The sequence below is a fragment of the Lepisma saccharinum genome, chromosome 1 (genome assembly GCF_977018435.1).
Source record: "Lepisma saccharinum chromosome 1, izLepSacc3.1, whole genome shotgun sequence".
In the NCBI taxonomy this organism is placed as follows: Eukaryota; Metazoa; Arthropoda; class Insecta; order Zygentoma; family Lepismatidae; genus Lepisma; species Lepisma saccharinum.
The window spans coordinates 106,533,426-106,547,360 of NC_139229.1; the positions used below are offsets into that span (position 1 = coordinate 106,533,426).

Sequence of the window (13,935 nt, forward strand, 5' to 3'; positions counted from 1 at the left end):
AGACAGTAAGAGCTTTATCCACCAGATGGATGGTGCTCCGCCCCAGTTCCATCACGATGCCCATTTCTTAACCACCGGACTGTGAAACCGATCGATCGGTCGTTGTGGAAATGATGATCAACAACTGCTGTCATTACCTCACGCTGCTCTGACTTAACTCCGTGTGACTTTTTTGTGTGGGGAGTTATGTTTAGGATTTAGTGTTTATGCCTCCATTACCGAATGATCTAGCAGAACTGTGGGCTTGTATCATCAGTGTTCTTGATCGAATTTATAGGGACATGCTGCATCGCGTTTGGGAAGAACTTGATTTTGAAGTTCATGTTTGCAGAAAAACGAAGAGGGGACATATCGAACACTTGTAATGTGTCACAAAACTTGTTGAGTTTCTCTACAAGACTGTAAAGTTACTTGACGATATGTTCAATAATACACGTACAGTAACATCGTAAAACCGCTAAATAGATTTTGTTAATGACTGAAGAGCACTGTGCGAACTAAGCTTTCTGCTTTGGGGGGAATGCCCATCAGTGGCATATTTGAGATTTCATTCCGGGAGGATTGTATGCAAATTTGTATATGTTACCAGTCAGTAAACTAAACTATTGCCTTGCGATTATAAGTACCTTAGAAAATTGGTCCTAACTAAGGCCATTAGATTTTATAATAACATTATAACGTAATTTAGAAACACTTACAATATTTACATTCTAAGAAAACCCAAACTCATACACAAAAAGAGCTATCGAACTAGTAACACCGAAAACTTGATCAAATTTCTATTGCCAAGTTAGAACTTAATGTCCATGTAATCTGATAGACACATGACAGAAAGAATAATAATAATTTGTATTTATAGCATGTTATTTATTAGTTGTCATGGTATCAATGTGTTACATGTATGCAGTGTGGTATTTCAGAAATTTACAGTGGCGGGGGAAGGGGGTGAATTCTACTGACTGTCTAGGACAGCATGAGATAATGACTTTATGCCATATAACATTTCTCCCCCATGGATAAAATTTATCAAGCAGAGGGGGGCACAAGTACCCAGAGGGGGCGGGAAATAGCCCCCATCCCCCCTACAAATACCACTCTGCATGTATGTGAATGGCTTCCAGACATTAAAGTTATGTTGTTATAATTTGAACCTAGGTATTTTATGCGTCTTGTGCAAGTATAGATAGAAATCACACATACAAGGCTTACATAATCTATCTACAAGTTTCTTGTGAACACTTTAATACATGTAAAATATTAGTACTGTTCCATGTAAACTTAATGGAAAACGCGTGCTATTGTCTCGGCTTGGTAAAGTTGGTCAGTTGTAGAATGGTGTCCTCCTTTAATCCACAAGGTTGCTTACTTTTGGGCAGGGAATTTTTTTTATGACTGGACTAGTAGTGGACACGAATGAATTTATTTGCTTGTCTGTTACATATTTAAGAAATGGTAAACTATATGCTTTCAATCCCATTTTCATTGAGGGGGATAGAAACATCCCTAGCAGGCCTAAAAATAATCTTATTTTGCCAGGGATACAATTTTCTGTGGGGAGATATCCCTGGCATCCCTCCGTTAATTCGCACACTGCTGAAGAGTTATCCGTTTTTTGTTCTGAAGTTAATTTACTTGTTTCCATTGCGTAATTCATCTCGCGGAGAAACCAATGAACTACTGAAAATGGATGCGCTCTCATCAAGTGCGAGTCACTGTACCTTGGCGTCCTTGATCACGGTCTACCCAGGCACAACGACATCTTATCTCGATACCAGAGACTCTTGAAAACACCTATCAGATATGACCGTCCTTCACACATACGGTGGCAAAGGTTGGTGCATTTGATGCAAAACAGTTACTAATGATAATCATGATACTGCAAGATCGTTTTTGTCCTTTCCAATTTGAAGATTAATAAGGTTCAAAAACCTTAAAAGTAGAGCAACGAGATAATGTGGAAAGAGTTAGAATCATGCACGACAGTAATGTTAATCACCTCAACGAGGTGAATAACAATATTTATGAAGTAAGAGATTGACGTGAACACTTAAAAGTTGAATGCCATTTGTCCGTAAAAGTTTATTTATTACTCTATCCCCAAACCACAGGTGAAAATCTTATTTTTTACAACTATGTCTCAGTGTTTCTTCTCATTCCCAGCAGGCAAATGTTGAAGAACGTGGTCCACGGGTCATTAGCAGGGAGTAAACGTCTCTCTTTGATTCTCCTGTAAAGGGGGCAACTCGGGCTCCGGCGAGCCCTCGCTAGATAATAATATTTTTTTCTGTGCGGTTCATTATGAGTTTATAGGATACTGGTGCTTCCATTCTCCTGACTTCATGGATTGTTTTGACATTCTTAAAAATATCCAAAATTACTGAAATCATATACTAAACAAAGTGTTGCTTAAAAATAGTATGCACGTTTGATTGATTTGCTTGATTTTACTTCGCTTCTTGTGCCACTTTTGGCTAATTTGCGAATATGGGGATGAGTGATGACATGATGAAATTGATGAATGGACACTCACAAACATCCATGCCCAGGCCGGGATTCGAACCCAGGACCTCATGCGTAGTAGCGTGATGTGCTAACCACTCCGCTAGTATGCACGTATTCCAATCATAAATAATATGCACTATATTCACTATTCGTTTAATTATAGCATGGAATCTTGAAGTGAAAATATTATTTTATATGAAACCATATAAATTCACTACAACCTCAGAATTCAATAGAAAGAAACAAAAGAGAATTATGATACAAAATGTTCATGAATATCAAAAATTGCCACTTTTATAACTTGATATAGAACTCACTCAGTTTTGTAATTAAATGTAATGAACATCACACCTTGGCACATCGGGAATGGAAATAAATACTATTTTACAAAGCATCCCATAATAATTGGTTTTCACCTTCAACATGTTTCTCTTATAACACGAGGGCCTCCCGATGGCGTAGCGCTAACGTCGTCGCCTTGTAATCACCTGGTTCGATACCTGGTGGAGGCACATGGCATGGCACAGTGGTTCGGATCCCACTTTAAACTGTAGGTCCAGTCCCGATTGGCCTTCCTGTGCATTAAGTGGACTAAAAACAACAAATCAATCAATCAATCAATCAATCTTATAACACGAAATACGTATAAATTAATTATTTATTCATTGTAATAATGTTGAACCGCAGTAGCTTACCGTCGGCACCCGTGGCGGAGTGGTTAGCTCAGTGCGCTACGACGCCAAGGGTCCCGAGTTCGATTCCCGGTTAGGACATGGATGTTTGTGTTTGTCGGGGGATAATACCGCATAGGGGTATTCCTTTTTTAAAAAAAAAGTCGTTAAGGCATCTCACTACCAAGCGAGAGACCCGGGTTCGATCCCTGGCGGAGGAGAACCGGAACTTTTCCACCTGTTCAAGCAGCTCCGACGTCCACCTGGAAGAAACTCTGGGGGGGTAATGGCGGTCAGGGGCGTGGTGCTGATCATATCACCCTCAACCTTCGCCCGTGATCAAGAAACTCCACACCCCCTATACACCATCATGGCGTGGTACAAAGCACAGGGCAGCATTTTTCTTTAATAATGTTGATATTATGATTATATGAAGCATCTGTACATGAGACTAAGGAACAAAAATTGTTTCTTTTTTTTTTTTTTTTTTACTTACAAAACTTTTGTCTACGGGCCCAGCGTGTCGTATATGCCACATGGCCCGCAACCAACTAGGCCCTGCATATTACAGTGGACTGAAAACATTCGTTCCCGGATCGAGAACTGTCTTTCTAGCCAAGGGTGAATGAACTATGAAGTGCGTTATTATAACTACGGGACATTCACGCACATCGTCAGAAAGGATTGATAAGAGTCATTGATCCTACTCATTGTTATCGGAAATCTGATAAAGTGGCATACATATAAAAGGACCAGTGGAATAGACTTCCAGCAAAACCATCACGATACTGCATCACAGCTACAAGATGATTCGCAAAGTGTCCGCTATCGTCCTCTTATGTTCTGTTCTCCTTCTGGTAAGGGATTCTTCGCAGCGGCCTATGGATTTCCGGTCACCTTCGCTCGACCCAAGGGGACCAGAATCCACTCTGTACCTTCCAATTGGAGATGGAAGTAAAGATTTGCCAATTCTCGATACCCTTCTCCGAATGCTTATGCGGTGGTATTCACCTGTGCAGGCAAAGGGCGAGTTATGCAGAAATCACAGCAATGCCTATCTGGAAGCTGTGTTGGCGAAGGATATGTGGGGTTTACAGAGTAAGTAAAAAGTGAATATATTTTTGTTTATTCTATTTTGTGAAGCCGTTTAATGTACTCGATTTCATAAAAAAATGTAATGTTTCAAATAGGGTTCGCCGTGCATATTGCACTGTGTCATGAAGACACATTTAGGAGATGTGGGGGTAGGACCCCACACATTCTCGATCACGGCCATTTTGGAGGTGATGAGATCGCCACTACGCTCCGGCCGCCTTTATCCCCCAGGGTTGTCCACATGTATCCATTTATTTGAGGCTGGGAAACCTCAGAGCCCCTTTACGCAGGGACAAGGCTGGAAAAGTTACGACCTTAGATCACCCACCACGGGAATCGAGCCCGGGTTTCCACCGTGGCAGTCAACCCAGCCTGGGTTCATAGTGAAAAAAGTTTGATACAGCTTTTCACGTTCACTACAACTACTGAAGATCTCCACTTTTTTGTGCCTTCAGAAGAATATCTGCAGGTGCCCCAAGCTTCTATGATAAATGGATAATGGTAATTTATAACTCACTCATTGAAAAGTTGTTGAAAATATAAATTTCTGCTAGAGTAATAAAAGTTACAAGCTAAATTTTTAATACAATATAAAATTTGACAAGATTTCGTGCTAGAGCGTCAGAATTATTCAGAAATGTATAAAATATATGAATATATAAATACAATAAGGGCATGTGTATTACATATATGTTCATTTTAAATTCTTTCAGTGTTCGATGCCTCAACGAAAATTCCTAACAGCTTAATTGAAGGGAACATAAGACACCTTGGAGATTTCGACGAATGTTTGAAAATCGAAGTGAAATTAAACGATACCTTTGAGTTCGAAAGTCAAAGTTTCAAAGGAAAACACTGCCTGGTTAACTTTGCCGCAGCATCATCAAGCACCACTTCAAATAATTTTATAATGAGTTTACTGTCAAGGCATTTAGCTCGACGAGAAGTAAGTATTATAGAATGGACACCGTATGTTGTTATAACAACCCCATGAGCAGAAATATTCAAAGTTTCGACAAACTTGTATTGTGAATAGTGACGATACCTTAAGTACCTTAAACAAAGAAGTCATTTGGCCCTCTGTGGAGTAAGAGAAGATTGCCTACATGTTTTTCTTCCTCCCTTTTTATTTGTGTCTCTATTCTCCTCTTTATTTCTTGTATCCTCTTTCAAGTCATGTCTCCTACTTTCTTGGTCTTAGAATCTTCTTTCTGTCCTTACTCCCTCTGTTCTTGATATTTTCATTTATTCTCTCTCTCTCTTTCTCTCTCTCTCTCTCTCTGTCTGGGTTCCATATTACCATCCTATCTTTGTATCTCTGTCTAGTTTCATTATCTCTTTTTTCCTGTTATTTATACCTAACTAGTGGGTTTAAGCATTGTAGTCATTGGAGGAATGAACTGTGAGCGAGCTGCCATGTTGGAAAATGGCGACTAGAACGAGTTTTAAGGTTGAATCTTTAGAATGGATGATTTGATTTTAATTCTTCTTCTTTTGTTCTAAGGCTCATTTTTAGACAAAACATTCATGTCATTACATAATTTTCTATACACCGTAAAGGTTCCACGCAATCTTCCAAAAAAATCGAAAATATGGTACTGGAAAAATTATCCATTCAATAATTTTCTATTACTTTCCAGCCCAAAATAAAACAAGAGAATTTTGTAAGTATTCCACTCATATACATTGGATTGTATTCTGAATTAGAGATTGCTCAAGATTTCATCAAAATATATATCCCAGTTGCACAAAGTGCTTTCCGTCGATGTCTATAACGCATAAAATCACTAATTAGGTATAAATATCAAACATACCAAGCTTCATAGTTTTACATATAAAGTAGATACAAAATTCTATTAAGATTCAGACCTTATATGCATGTCTTCCTTTCTCTTTCTCTACCAATAGAAAACACAACTTTCTGATTTCGAGTCCCTTCGGGAAATTGTCTGTAGACACCCAACTATCTATGTACAATAAACAAATTTAGTACAAAATACACAATTTAGGACGAAATTTTAATATAAATATTAGCAAAACTGATATTAAAAATTGAAAATCACACTAAGAAGAATGATGATGTAGATGCCACAATAATAACTTATTTTTTGAATATCACAATTTTTCTATTAACTTTTACTTACGTTGTACGCTTCAAAATCACAGCAGTTTTCTTCGCTTTCTCTTGGGCAAAAGGAGCGGCCACATCGGCATTATCTTTTGTTCCTGACAATTTGTTATGCATGCATATGTAAACGGTCCTCGGATAAAGGTGACGAAACACTGAAACAAGAATTATTCATATTATTATATGGTATTTCATTGCATTGAACTTACAATCAGCTTTTCTGCTCTTTAATATTGTGCTAACAAAATATAGAACATTGTAATAACTTCCAAACAGATAAGACCGATGCCTCTGTTTAAAATACTTTCTATGTTATTATCACTGTTTGAAATAACTTGCATTTCTCTTGCGCTTCGTGTTTATAGGAATTATTTGATCAAATACTCGTATTCACAAAACAACTTAATAATTAGATTATCAAGATCCAGTTTTGTGTTAAAAAAAGTAGATAGATCTTACTGTACAAATGTTGTAGAACCAAGGATATCATTGCAAGTCGATAGAAATGTATATTAAAAGTTGATTTTATGTTAAAATGCTTGAATAAAGAATCATACGAAAAGATGAAAACTTTTCCAATTATTATATATTTGGCACTATTAACAAGTAACTAATAAGGAACTATCATTTGTTAGACTATCGATGAAATGGTCAGTAATAAAGCATATAATTGAATGTCCACGCAGTACACTAAAAACATTGGTCGAACAAACGACAACGATTGTTCTTTATGACAGATAATAGAAGTATACTTTCTCAGTTACCCCATAACTCAATCTGTATCTACCTTATCTGGAAGTGCACTAGTTTATCTCGTATCGCGATAACTATGACACATTTTTATAGTATTTTCGTATTATCTTCAATGATATGATCTACAGCAACACTGACATACTTTTCTAACGCCAGAGTGGCATGGATGATTAGATATCATAGGTTAGTGATAATGTTACTACGTTACATGTTACGTTACATATACTAAGTTGTGATTGAAACTAATATTCGTTCAGAATTTTCTGCATAGTTCACTCGCGTCCACTTTGTAAAGAACACTTGTGAAACATTTACAGGTACGTATAGCTATATTAATATTCAAGTCTCTCATTGGAGTTAATATGCAGTGGTAGTGCGTGTTCAGGTCACTTTCACTTACCGAACGATCAAATCTACTTGAGGCGTTGTTGAGAATTCATAGGTGTTTATGTACCTTGATGCTAATGTCTTCTTAATCAAAGTCCCCTTAAACAATGATTAATCAAAAAAATGTAAGTGTAACATTTGAAATGCTATGTACGTATAACATACTACTAATTTGTAGAGCTAAGCCCTAATTTGCACGTTTAAAGTTATCTTATTCAAGTGCATTAATATACGTAGCAACTTAGCGTTGCACACATACTTTCAAATTTACGTTTTTACACAAATCAATGGTACGCAAATCTTTAGAGATTATAATAACTTTCCCAGAAAGGCTATACAGCCAACAAAACATTCCGCGAAAGAGTAGCAAATCAAATGTAGTACACGAGGCTGTAGAACACAATCAGATCCACAATGAATCATTGAGAAATGTACACCTTTTAGAAGTTGTTTAATATGGAATATACACACGAGGATGCACATTTAAAAAAAATACTTTACACAAACTTGCTGAATTAGAGTCCGATGAAAACAATAAAATACAATTGCTCTCACTGTGTGAAAATAAATCACACAGATAATAAGGGTGGCACTGTCGAACAGCAAGAATGCAAAGTCGTGTAGGAGGAAATTGATAGATATCGTTGTTTGATTGATTGATTTGATTTATTTCACTTCGCTTTTCTGCAACTTTTGGCTAATCACAATGATGAGGATGAATGCTAATGAAATAAGATGAGCTGTATGAAGGGACAATCACAAACATATATGGACGACACATCACAAGCCCCACAGAGGATTATACTGGTTGTGAGTCCACACGCCAGATCCTCGTTAGTCTGCAAGATGCAGTCCAGGGTGTACTACGTTGAAGGGATATTGGCATTTGGGTGTCTTTGCAAAGGGTCACTCCCTTCCACCCTGAAACTGATGATATGAAACAATCACTGCCTGAACCCTGAACCGCAGTCGTTTAATTGTGTCACACCTATACTATCTCACGAATGTATCTCAGTAGGGAAGCATTCCCACCCTTACGTGCATAGGGTTGTTTCTTATCGATATCATGTGTAGAATCGTACTAGCAACCACCAACAACGATATACTGTGCTTTATGAATATGTCAATACATATGTATTACTTTTTATGGCGTCACCGTTAAACCATGCTGTATCTCTTTGTGAACTCTATTTTCATATATAATATATTTATTGCAGGATGAACGCAATAACGGGCAGCTCTCAGACACAATCCTTGGCACTATGGGTGCCCAGTGGGCCTTCTGCATCCCGTCTTCCTGTTCGGCTAAAGACTTGCAGACTCACTGGCAAAATACGCTGGGACCCAACATTTCTGCCTTTGTCAATCCAATGACGTGCAGCGTGCGAGAGGAAATTATTTTTGAGTCGAAGGATTGGGGAATGACGTAAGTGTCATGAATATAATTAGTTTTGTAACTTGATAACAGTTTTGAAACTGATATTTCACGCAATGCAAGTTCATGAATTGAAACAAAATCCTATCATTTTATCAGCATCCGCACAGAAGTTAAAAGAGAAGAATGGGTGAAAATCGTTGTCTGGAAGTAACTAGTTTCTTGTAACGAAGTTAAAAGGAACAATTACTGTCTTTGAGAAACTAGATACTTTGAAAAGTAACTAACTGTAACTGACTTACTTTTTGCAATAGAAGTAACGTTATGAACGCTTAATTTTACACTTACTTTACGACACTTAAATTATTAAATTGAAAATTTTTTGGGTAGAGATAAATTTGGTAACACTATTTCCAACTATGCATCTTCCTTGGATGCTAAGGTGAAAGGATTTTCGCAGAATCGTTTAAGACCAGGAATCTTGACTTCGTTACATGCTAAATTTACAACATCCACATTTAGGTCGTCATTTCTAATTGCGAGTGAAGGACTTCAGTGTTTTGGCTGGATTGTTGCATTCATTTGAATTATCATAAAACGGAGGAGACAGTGCATACAATCCATACTTGAAGAAACCTAGAATGATTTCTAAATGAATGAAACCTATAATAATTTTTAAAAAGTATTTTCTGAAATAAACCAGGCATACAGCTGACTCTAAAAGGCAGTTTTAGTTATAGTTGATAAAATATTGTTGTATTTTTCATTTATAATTTTATTATAAAGTAATTTTTCTATCAGTAACCATTACAAAATGTTGTTAAATACATTAAAATATTCATAATATTTTAATATAAATTATAAAAAATAGATAGTCGATAGAAGAACAGGGTCTATCTTATTCTTATTAATTTGTTACATGAAAAGTATAATGATATGAAAATTGTTATTTTTCTTAATTTTCCAATACAATATTGTTCACCTAGCAAATATTACTCGTATTTTTTTCAGAGCGTTCTTGATTTTCTTCGCAGTCTTGATCGTAGGGAGTACTGGATACGATCTGATTTTTCACAGGAATAGTAAAGGTAAGTCTTCATGATTGTTCCAATTCGTGAAATTTCAAAATGCCATAATCAAGCCTGAAAAAGAGCAGAAAAAAATTCTTGTGTTCCCTAATATCCCTTAAGATAACATAGCCCGTGGCTCTACAGCCCTTGAAGGGCCTTGGCCTATCCCCCTCCCACAATCCTACCTACACTAGAGTGAAGCCAGGAACCGGTGTGCAATTACAGCGCAGAAAGTTTATTTTGACAAAATCCTCTTTCCCTGTTCGCTGCTTCGGGGATGAGAATTTCAAAGGCTGCAGCTTGTTGCCCAAAGAGGGAATCAGCTGTAGTCTAATAGGTTGTTTGACCGCGAGTTCCTTCGTATAGTGCAACCACAAGCAAAACAACCTGCGCAGACCCGCAACTCCTGTGCACCGTACTCCCGCGAGGAGGGGAGGGGGAGAGTGGACCATGCTTCCTTATGGCCCGAGGTGAAGGGAAGAAGGGAAAGCTGCGCGGGGACTTTTCGTCCCAAGGTTTTTTCCTTGTGGTCGATCTATAGGTGGACGAGGCAACAGAGGGTCACTGCAATAAAGGCGGCCGGCCTCCGCTCCAGATGTAAGCGCGTCCTCACTATCGAGGTGTGGAGATCTTCAACCGGTAATGGGGTGACGTTGGGTAAGCACGTCGAACCATCAGACGTTACAGAAGATTTCCCAGCCCGTGTCACGCTACTCACTCGTAGCTCCCAAATTTTCTCACGATGGTGGGTTGCCACCGGTCCTATACACAGGCCGAAAATCCAGAGACTGAACTCAGGCGAACTCGAACCCATGCCGTCCCGCAGTGGGAGTCCAAAGCACAGCGCATTAGACCGCACGGCTACGGAGGAGGACTAATATTCCTTCAATTTTTTATTATCCTCTGCAAGGTATACACACTATATTGCACAACAAATGTTTGATGTTTTACGTTTGTTACTGGGTTATATAGTGAAAAGAAATAACGAAAATATTTAAACAACTGCAGTTCTTTTGTGTGTTCTTCACTTATTGCATCTTTCTGTTGTATTCTAAGGAAAAATGAGATTGCACCAATTGTTTAGTGCTTGATATAATGTGAAGTTAAATTTAACATTAACAAGTGAAGAAGATTACATCATTCTCAAGCTGGGTGTTTCAAATTAGTTCTCTTTATACACTGCATACATCCATTGCTTGTAAACCGCACAATGAGTCTCTTCAAATGAAATATTACATCTCTAATAAGCTGAAGATAAAAAGCAACTTGCTAATGTTGAAATCAGAGATATTGAAAGAAGTCTGCAAATGAGTAACAAAATATTCAGAAAAATTGTTTGGATAGTCTTCTCCTCCAGTAACTAGTCAATTGCATAATTATTGTGATTGGTTCATTAATCTCTCTTGAGTTGATGACTTAAGCCAACTTTATGCACAGATAGGGTAATCGGGACTGAACCTACGGTATAAAGTTGGATTCGAACCACATGGCCTCCTCCGACTATCCTTGATTACAAGACGGACGCTTCACCAATTTCATCTTCTTATTTTTTAAAATAACATTCATCAGTTTAAAAAATGATCATTCCACTTTTGTCTTTTTGTTTTCAGGTCAACCCTCGTCAATCCTGCTTGCGTTTTCCGTTTACTCAAACGGCAAACGATTATTGAGTACCACATCGTCTGCGCAAACTATGAGTTGCCTCAATGGACTGAGATTCCTGAGTATGGCATGGGTCATCATTGGTCACAAGTATTACTCTGTCATCTTCAGTCCTGTGTCTAACGCTATTGACTTGTTGGATGTAAGTACAGCAAAATTTAACGTGGGCATAATGATTTTTTCATAGACATCACCACTTAACAATAATCTCAAAAACACTATTTAAGCGAGAACTGCAGGCTTGACTAGGGCTCAAACTTGGTCTCTGGTATACTACGCCTGGATTTTTCCCTTCGAACTTACCTTCTAATATCTACAGGAACCTCATAGTCATCTTTTTATTGTTTCAAGATCATTTGATAGGCCAATTTTGCAGAATTTTTAGGTCATCAATTTCCGAGCTCTCTCCAATTTTCCTACTATATTTTTTGCACTGGCAGTACCATTCAATAAACGACCGTTTTCACTTCTATGTCCTCCTCCGTAGCCGAGCGGGTTAAGACGTTCACTCGTCTTGAGATCGTTTGCTGTGGGACGGCGTAGGTTCGAATCCGGCTCTGGTCGGAATTTATTCGGCCTACGTATAGGGTCGGTGGCAACCCACCATCGTGAGGAAATTGGGGAGCCTCGAATGAGTAAACGTAATCCAGACCCGGAAACCTACTATAACGGCTGGGGATACGTCGGGCTGACCCCCCGACTATTCCAATACTGGTTGCAGATCTCCACGCTTTGAGGTGACGAAGGAAAGCGTGGGAGGGAGACCGGCAGTCGGTAGGTAAGCCAAGGACCTTCAGGGCTGTTGCGCAAAGGATTATTATATTATTTCACTTCTATAATAATAGCCAGTGAAGATGTTCTAGATTCGTACAAACAAAATAGTAATTTGGGACACATAATTAACAACAATAACAACAATAGCGCACAACAAAAGGTTATTTTATGTACAGTCACGGACAATGCTGGGTTGTAACGATCCCACTGAAAGTCAATGTATTCATTATAACCCGGCAGTGTCCGTTACTGTACATAAAAGCTGCTTTGAATTAAGGAACCGTAAAAATATTTTAATAGAAACAGTTAATTAATGCAATTTTAGTTTTAGCTTTATTTTTAATTTTAATTTTGTCGAGCTCGATTAAATTACAAAATGAGAATTTGTTTCAATTGCAAACATAAAGTAAATATAGTGTTAGCGTCATTCTGGTTTTCTGATTGAAAATTTCTTCTTCTTCTTTCAGTTGCCGAAACACTGGTTGAACATGACTTTGATGAATGCTTTTCTCTCTGTGGACACATTCCTTTTCCTGAGTGGATTTCTACTTGTCTACGTGTTTCTAAACGAAGTCCAGCGCACAAAAAGATTCAATGTTATTTTCTTCTATGTTTATCGCTATTTAAGGTAAGTATCAGAACGGAAAATGTAAATAATAATTGGAATTTAAAACTGATATAATAATCAGTCACAACGTAATTTAGTAGCGTCTCTCTCTCCTTTTTTATTAGTTACCTCGATGGCCGATCGCGTTGAGTACCGAACTGACTACCTCAGCATAGGCGCGGGCAGACCCTCTGATTAAGAGGGGCAAATGCCTTGATGAAAGTTCAGTCGGGGAGAGAAAAACCTCATTCCATCTCACTGTTTTATTGTAATGATGGACACTAAACAGGGGTGTATAGTGTGTTCGGACCCAACGAAAATCACTCTATTAGAAGTCCAGCTTCCGTGGCGCAAAAGTTCTCTGTTCCCCTCCCCCATTATTTTCTTTCCCTGTGGTTCAGACTAATTTGCACACAAACATGATTTCGTACAGCAGATTCAAAACGACTACTCGTAATTTATTCATTTCCAATGTGAGACCAATATATTCTGCGACCACTTACGGGTAGGTGTAACACAACTAGATTAACGAATAAAATGCGCGAGTCTTAATAACAAGTAATTTGCTGGAGAACGAAGTGAGATGATCCAATTATAGAAAATAACCCCGCAGTGGTTGCTTGGAACTTTCGTCGGCTTGAAAATACTTTATTCTTTAAAGAGATTAATATTGTTTAAGTCGCCACCAGCGGTCCCAGGTTTGAGTCCTATGTTTCCTTGTGAATGTGATTTCATGAATTTCATCTAATCATCAGTCTTCCTTTTTGTAGTTATTAACCAATATTGGAGGAAAAGCTACGAAAAATACAATAATATACAAAACGTCTTTTTCATAATGTTTCTTTACCATCCTTGTATAGTAGTTCTTGTAAGCACTGTCCGACGATGGGACTCTATGCGTTGATAACTTT

At 38.0% G+C, this 13,935-nt stretch overlaps 1 protein-coding gene across 1 annotated transcript in view; it reads left to right on the top strand.

Moving 5' to 3' along the window:
- The first annotated feature begins 3,979 nt into the window (after nucleotides 1-3,979).
- Nucleotides 3,980-13,935, top strand: part of LOC145984958 (nose resistant to fluoxetine protein 6-like) — a 29,103-nt gene continuing 19,147 nt past the window's right edge. The window contains exons 1-6 of the mRNA XM_083118400.1: nucleotides 3,980-4,271; nucleotides 4,976-5,214; nucleotides 8,754-8,962; nucleotides 10,523-10,638; nucleotides 11,592-11,785; nucleotides 12,885-13,045. Coding sequence (XP_082974526.1) covers nucleotides 3,980-4,271; nucleotides 4,976-5,214; nucleotides 8,754-8,962; nucleotides 10,523-10,638; nucleotides 11,592-11,785; nucleotides 12,885-13,045 — 1,211 coding nt within the window. The remainder of the gene's footprint in view (nucleotides 4,272-4,975; nucleotides 5,215-8,753; nucleotides 8,963-10,522; nucleotides 10,639-11,591; nucleotides 11,786-12,884; nucleotides 13,046-13,935) is intronic.